This window comes from Neovison vison, chromosome 9 (assembly GCF_020171115.1).
Source record: "Neovison vison isolate M4711 chromosome 9, ASM_NN_V1, whole genome shotgun sequence".
In the NCBI taxonomy this organism is placed as follows: Eukaryota; Metazoa; Chordata; class Mammalia; order Carnivora; family Mustelidae; genus Neogale; species Neogale vison.
This window is the reverse complement of record NC_058099.1, coordinates 2,618,546-2,625,653: the sequence shown is the minus strand read 5'-3', so window position 1 is coordinate 2,625,653 and position 7,108 is coordinate 2,618,546. Positions and strand designations below refer to the sequence as shown.

Below are 7,108 nucleotides of genomic sequence, written 5' to 3'. Positions count from 1 at the left end.
CCAGCCCTGGGCGCTGGGGCGCTGGGGAGGCCCAGGGAGGGAAGATGCCGTCCAGAGCTGCGGCTGGGCGCGGTACGCTAGAGCCCCCCCACCCCCCGGCTCCTGGGCGGAGGGTGGCACTTCACCGAGGAAGAGCGCCTGGGAAGGGGACATGTTTCGGGGGACAGGCACAGGCGCACTGCAGACTTGCCAGCCTCCGGGGCCGGTGGGTGTCCTCCAGCCCTCCCCGGCCGACCCGATCGCACAGATCTCCGACAGCAGTTCTCAGACCAGCTGTCCGCTCTCCTCTGGGACCCCCCAGCGGGTTTCCTGGCTGCAGAACCTTCCAGAAACCCTCAGCTCCTCCTCCTCTCCCCACACCTGTGGCTGCCCGCCTCAGGCAACATCGACGGCTCTGTGGGGGGCGTCCTCCCTGCCACCTACATGCAGGGGCTCGCCCGGTCCAGAAAACCACTCTACCCTCCTGCCCTCCTTCCCCGGGTAGGGGTAGCCTTCGCCTGCGTCCCCCTCCTTAGCCAGGCTCCCTGCGGGCCGGCCCGGCCTCGCAGGTGGCTGAGCCCAGCTGAGCGGGAGTGGGAGCGGCCCGACCCCTGATCCCCTGGGAGAGGGCAGAGGAGCACCCAGGCGGGTGGACTCCAGCCTCAGAGCCCGCAGACCACGCCCACTGACCCCTGCAAAGCAGCTTCTGCGGGAGGGCCGAGGCGGGTGGGGCGGGGCCGCACGTGAGGCAGGGGTCCACGTGAGTGGGCGGAGCCGGTCTGACGCATGCGTGGTGCGGGCGCGGCGTCTCGGGCGCGTGGTTGCGTCCCTGCCGCTGCGCTCATGGCGTCCTGCGGCCCTGAGGCTGCGCTTGAGGGGTGCAGGTGAGGAAGTGGGGGGCGCTGGAGGGGTCAGGCGGAAGGCCTCTGCTGAGGGGTGCGGGGCTGGGGACCCGAGCTGCAGGTCCCCATCCGGCGGGACCGCCTGGGGCAGGGCACCCTGTGCAGGCCTCGTGGGGGGGTGGCGGGCCAAGGGGGTCCTTGCCCAGCAGCAGCCCCCACCGCGCCCGGCGGCCCCCAGAGAAGACCGTGAGGGCCCCTGGGTCCCGGTAGCCTTTTCTGGGGTTCACGGAGCTCCACGCTCTTGCCTGTCCTGGGCAGTGGCTCGTCCCCATCCAGCGTCCTGGGCTGCAGCGAGGACTACGGTCAGGCCGCCTGCCTGGTCAGGGCGCCCCGCGAGCGCCCCGGCTCCGGCTCCAGCCTTGGCCTCCCGAGGAACGTGCTCAGCGAGCGGGAGCGCAGGTGGGTGGAGGACGGTCCTGGGCTTGCCGGGGCCTTGTGGTGGGGCAGCGGCAGACATCAGACTGGTGCCGTGGGTGTGGGCAGTGGACCAGGGATGTGGGGCCGTGCAGTCAGCGGGCAGTTAGCATGCGGCAAGGAAACCCAAGGGAGGGGCCTCCCGGGGCCCACCTGGGCAGCCCCCTCTCGGACCCCAGTCCTGGGCAGCTCAAGGGTGTGCCTCCGGGGTCTCTAGTGGGGTGGTCCAGGGACAGGCTGGCCAGAGCTGGTACAAAGATCTGGGTAGCCTGTGGCCCACAACCTTGAGGGGTCACCTTGTTCCGAGAGCCATCCAGGGGTGAGCCCAGGGTCCCTCTGAGGGGAGAGCCCGTGGCCGTGGTCCTTCTCGCTGGCCAAGGCCGGGTGGGCTGCTGGACACGTGGCTTGTCTGGAAGCAGGAAGAGGATCTCCGTGAGCTGCGAGCGGCTGCGGGCCCTGCTGCCCCGTTTTGACGGCCGGCGGGAGGACATGGCCTCGGTGCTGGAGATGTCCGTGCAGTTCCTTCGGCTCGCCGGCACCCTGCTTCCCAGCCAGGAGCCGCACACCGTGAGTGGCGGGGGACATCTCGCCCCCGGGGGGCAGCCAGGGTGGCTGTGCTGGCGGTGGGGCGGTGTTCTCTGTTTGTGCCGGTGCCAGCTGTCCGTGCACCGTCTCCCCCAGCGAGGTGGGAGCCCCCCGGGAACAAGCTTGGTCCCCGCTTCAGCCCCTGACGTCTCCTCCGTCCACCGTTCTGCTCTTCCGGGCCGCGGTCTGTGCTCAGGCTGAGCCTCTCAGACCCCGGCAGGGCAGCCTGTGACGACCCATGGCCTGCGTTTCCTGCGTGTGTGTGTGTTGCTCGGCTGTTGTCATTTACGAGGCCTGTTTCCATTGTAGGTTCTGGGTCCGTCCCGGGAGGAGTGGAGCGAGTGGCAGACGGACGTTCTGCCGCAGGCCCTGTCGCGTGCGGGCGCAGCAGGGTCCCCAGACCGTGGCGCAGGAGCCTCCGGCCTGATTGTGTTAGTGTCCCCTGGGGGCTGGGGGGCCCATGGGGGCAGCAGATGCAGACCGTTCAGGATCTCCCTCTGTCTTCTGTCACCTAGGCCACGGGCTCCTGTGAGCTGTGGGACCGCAGGCGCAGGTGAGGACGAGGCCCCGCCCGGGGCGGCCGAGGTGGTGGAGGGTCCGACAGTCCTCCCTGGTAAGCAAGAGCGGGTCGCAGTGTGGATGGGTTTGGTGTCCTCGCCAGGGGTCAGGCCTGGGCTGCAGGATGGCTTCTGAGCCCCGGGCACGACGGGGTCTGTTCCTCAACGAAGTTGGGCACCTACCGTGGTCTCATCATGACACACCCGCGTGTCGGGTGAACCTCGGGGACCCCACTCTGCTCGCAGCTGCGACAAACAGGTTCATGGACGCCACTGAGAGCAGGGGTGCGGCCGAGGTGCCCGGGCTTCTCGGCTGCAGGCTCCCCTTCATCACCCTTGTCCTCCTTTGTTGGGGAACAGCGTCCACGCTTTTGCTCCCTGAGGACAGGCCCCCGCTCCTCCTTCCCCTCAGGCCTCTGGGGGTCCCTGGGTCCCGTCCTCGTGCCTGCTGCTGGCCACTGCTGTGCCCGGCTCTCTCGAGCAGCCCCCACACAGCCTGGGCTTCTTGGCGCCCTCCTGATCCTGTATTCTGGAGCCGTGTGAGTCACAGGCTGTGCGGGGAGGGCATCTGTCCTCTGTTACTGTGCAACCGCGCACGCAGGGCATTTCCGACGACTGCGTCTGGCTTGTGCTGGACCCCGCAGCCCAGCCGTCTGTCACTCCTTGGGTGTGAATGACCGTGGGGGGTTTAGGCCCCACGCACTTGACTGTCTTGGGAGCCAAGGCTGTGCTTTCTGATTGCCGGAATGTGCCCAAGGAGTGGGGGAGGGGACCGCCTGTCACGGGGGCTGGCGGCCGAGCTAGGGCCTCGGGGGAACTCTGGGAGCTGAGGGCAGGCGTGAGGGTGCGGAGGTCCCGCGGCAGGGAGCGAGACCTGAGGGTGGAGGCTGGGTAGGGACTGTGGGCAGCTGGGGCAGGGTTCCGCAGCTGGGGCAGGGTTCCGTATCTGACCTCTTAGGGCTGAGCTGAGGTCAAGCTGGCGTCTCCTCTGAGCAGCTTCCCTGACCCCAGTTGCCCAGCACAGCGGCCCCGGGTGTCTATCTCTGGGTCATTTGTCTGCCTCCTGCTTCTGAGCTCTCCTGTCCCTATGCCGGGGACTGTGGACGCAGGCTGAGGGCATGCGGGGAGGCCACCCTGTACCTCCCTTCTGTCGTAGAGCCCTGTAGCCTGCTGTCCCAGCCCCCAGGCCCAAGTGCTCCCGAGGCCCTGAGGCTGCCCCCGCTCTGGCCTCCCGGCGCGTGGCAGCCGCCTTCCCCGCTGGTGAGTGCAGAGGCTCAGAGCTGCCCGGGCCGGGCGGGGCCCCCGGTGGATGGGGCCGACCCTGTCGGGACGCTGGACACCAGGTGGGTGCCCCGGTGGGCCTTCGCAGCAGCCGGTACTCTGCCCGCCCCCGCCCTGGGGATGTCTTCACCCCCCCCCCCCCGCCCCCCTTGCTGTCTGTGCCTGGGCCGCAGCTGGCTGCCCGGGCCCGTTTAAGCCCGACGCCGCAGTGTGGCTTTCTGACGCGGATCCAAAAACGTTGTCGTGTTTCTAGCCGGTCTGTGTTTTGGCTGATAGTAAACGAGTTTGTGTTTTGCGAGCGTGCACCAGCTGGGGCGTGGGAAGGGAGCGTGGCAGAGGCTGGAGGGAAACCAGCAGAAGCGGGTGGCGGGATGGGCCCGTCTGTCCTCGGTGGGCAGGTTCGGTCTGGTGGGGAGGGAGGGGCGCCCTGTTCATCCTGAGCCTGAAGCCACCTTTGAGCTCCTACGCTTTGGTCTTGAGCTTTAAGGAGTTGGGCTCAGCTGGGGTCACTCACGATGGCGTCTTCTGATCCCATGCAGGCCCGTGTTGGGATGCGATGCGGAAGACGGGGTGTCCTACTTGCTGAACACTGGTCCCGACGGGTGGCTGGGTGAGTGGGGGTGTGCCTGGGCCACGCCTCAGGGTCTCAGCCAGTGTGGGTGAGGGGCGGGGCCGGTGGCTGGGATGCGCGGGGAGGTGTGAGTGGGCTCACCTTGCTGTGTGCTACCGAGGTTCTGCCGTCTGTGTCTGGGCCTGTTTTCTCTGCTGCTGGTCGTCGAGGTCACGGGGGTGGGGAGCACGAGGAGGTGCATGCACGTGGAGGGTCTCTGTGAGCGCGGCATATGGGGCTGGCTTGGGTCTCCTGCCGCTCGGGGTCTGTGTGTTCCCTCCCCCTAAGCATCCTCGCGAGGGCATCAGGACGGGAGAGCAGGACGTCTGCGAGGTGCCGTGTGGGACACGGTTTCCCGTTATGCTCTCACGGGTCCTTGTAGGTCTCGAGTGCAGCCAGCAGGAGTGGATTCGTCTACCTGCCGCGGCACTCGGGAGTCAGGGGCTTCCAAGCTGGGCAGGACAGGGAGGGGTGGCCTCTTCTGCACCTTGATCTTGCCGTGTCGGCCGCGGTACCCAGACTGATGCGTCCGCTCTGCTTCCAGGGTCCGTGGAGGGCAGAGGGGTCCGTGCCCCTTCTCGGAGCGTGGTCCGGAGCAGCCTGCTGGACGGGGCCGAGCCGGGCTTCCCAGTGGACCCCGAGCCCGGCCTCCACGAGCTCCCTGATGGCCCCCTGGAGCCATGGGGCTCGGAGGTGGGCTGCCCCAGCCTGGCCCTGGCCCTGCGGGAGGAGGTGGACAGTATCTTCCCTGACTTCTTCCCCTGCTAGGCCCGTGTCGCACGTGTCCATGTCGGGTGCCTTGTGGCTTATTTTGGGCTCGGGAGGCAGCTGCGCTGAGCTGTGGCCAGGCTGGCGGGGCGCGGCCGGGGGAGGCTGAGGATTAAAGGCGGCGATCCTGCGGAAAGCGGGACTTGGGGAGCATCTGTGTAATCAGCGCCGTTCACTCGTTCACTGGGCAGATGGCACGGCTTCCGCTTGGAGCTCAGCATCCGCCTGGGGCTTTGTTTCCGCGCCGTTCTTGGCCTTGCAGAGTCCGTGAATAGCCTTGCAGCCTGGGGAGGGCTTCGGGGCTGACTTCTGTGTTCCCGGCCGACGCCCTGGAGAGGCAGGCATGCGACCCCACTTCTCATGCCCTGGGATTGGTCCGAGTGGCCCTCACGGCCCAGGGGTCTGTTGGGGGAGGCCCTGGTACTCTCGGCCACAGCCAGGGCCCCGAGGGAAGGACTGGTCTCCCTGTGTTCGAGGTGGGGGGGGGGTCCTCTGCACTCTTCTCTCAAGGTGTGGGTGTGCCTGGGACAGAGGCCACCTGGTGTCAGCATCTGGACCCTTCTCCTGGCGGGCACAGCTCCAGCCCCAGCGGCTCTGGACCACTAGGGGCTGGGGAAGGCCTGGGTTACTGGGAGGAGCATCCCCAGCCCCCGTGGTCAGGTGCGGCGGACCCTGCCTTGTCTCTCACCCCTTTCAGTCCAGCAGGGGCGGGTGTGTGTCCCTGACCCAGGCTGGCCAGGGCCTCACTGTTCTGCTCCTGCTCGCGCCTTTCTGGAGACGCCCCAGCCCCCTGTGACCCTCCAGCCCAGCGAGTGCTCCCTGAGCCAGAGGGCTCCCTGTTCTCCAGGAGAGTAGGTTCTCCTGACTGTGAGCCCTGAGCCCCCGGCCTGGGCTGCCTGCCCCGCACCTGCGTGCGTTTCCATTCCTGCAGCCGGAAAGTTCCATTCATTCTGTGAGTCACCGTGCGGAGCGGCTGGCGTGGGATGGAAGCTCCGGCAGAGCGGGCCCGCGGTGGGGCTGGAGGAGAGCCAGGCAGTGGCGGGGCGGGGGGCGCTTGCGGGAGGCCAGGTGCCCGCGGGGGGCGGCTGTCGCCCCCAGACCCCAGTCCTCAGGACCCCCGTGCTCTTGTGTGTGTGTTCGTGGGCGTCCCTGCTGGTGTGCGCATGCGTGTTCATGTGTGTTCCTCGAGTGCACACCTGTGCCTCTCTTTGGGGGGGAGCACGACGCTGCAGGTGCCCCGGCATCAGGCCAGCACCCCGAGTCCAGCTGTGGAGGACCCTGCTGTACAGGCTGCCGTGTCGGGGCTGAGGCAGGTGCCAGGCCCTGCCCCCGTACGTTTCCGGCTCCCTGAGCCCATGGGGGACCTGGGGAAGCATTGTTGAGCCCTGATCCCCGGGAGCTGGTCTGTCTTTGCTAGGGTTTACCCCAGGGCTCCCCGGAAATCGCAGCTGATTTTGGTCAAGCTGACCGAGAGCAGGCGGACTCCGAGCCCCGGGGCCCCCCCACCTTCGACCTCAGGTCAGCACCTACTGAGGGAGAGAGCTGCAGCCCAGGCCCTGGAGAACAGGGAGGAGACCCAGCCCCAGGCTCTCCCTGGGCAGGGGAGGGACAAGGCCCTGTCTCAGATGGCAGGCTTGCCGCACCTTGAGCCCAGGGAGGGGCACCTGGAGCCGGTGTCGCAGGTAACCCCGGGGCCCAGTCCGGGCCTGTGGGGTGAGAGCTGTGGTTGATCAGCAGCGTCTGCCCCGCCCTCCAGCCCCCAGGAGAGGAGGGTGGCCCAGAAGCGGCAACCCCTGGGGGGCCGTGGCCCCTGCCCTGCCGGCTGTAGGAGTGTGGACGCAAAACCCCATCCCTGAGCTGGCTGGGGCCTGGCCTCCCCGCTGTGGACAGTGACATGCAGGGCAGAGGCAGGCGGGGCTTGATGGCAGGACCCCCCCAGGGGAGCTGGAGGAGAGAGGGGCTGCCACAGGGCCTGCTGGGGGCTTGGCCAGAGCTGGAAGGAGCTGTGGGGT

The 7,108-nt window shown here is 68.3% G+C and overlaps 1 protein-coding gene across 1 annotated transcript; it reads left to right on the top strand.

Annotated features, from left to right (window-relative positions):
- Positions 1-765: 765 nt before the first annotated feature.
- Positions 766-5,230, top strand: SOHLH1 (spermatogenesis and oogenesis specific basic helix-loop-helix 1). Its single transcript, XM_044264370.1, has 8 exons — positions 766-863; positions 1,140-1,280; positions 1,715-1,862; positions 2,190-2,311; positions 2,396-2,493; positions 3,594-3,780; positions 4,258-4,328; positions 4,873-5,230. Exons 1-8 carry the CDS (start codon positions 766-768, stop codon positions 5,094-5,096), a joined length of 1,089 nt encoding a protein of 362 aa, XP_044120305.1. The 3' UTR covers positions 5,097-5,230.
- The last annotated feature ends 1,878 nt before the right edge of the window (positions 5,231-7,108 follow it).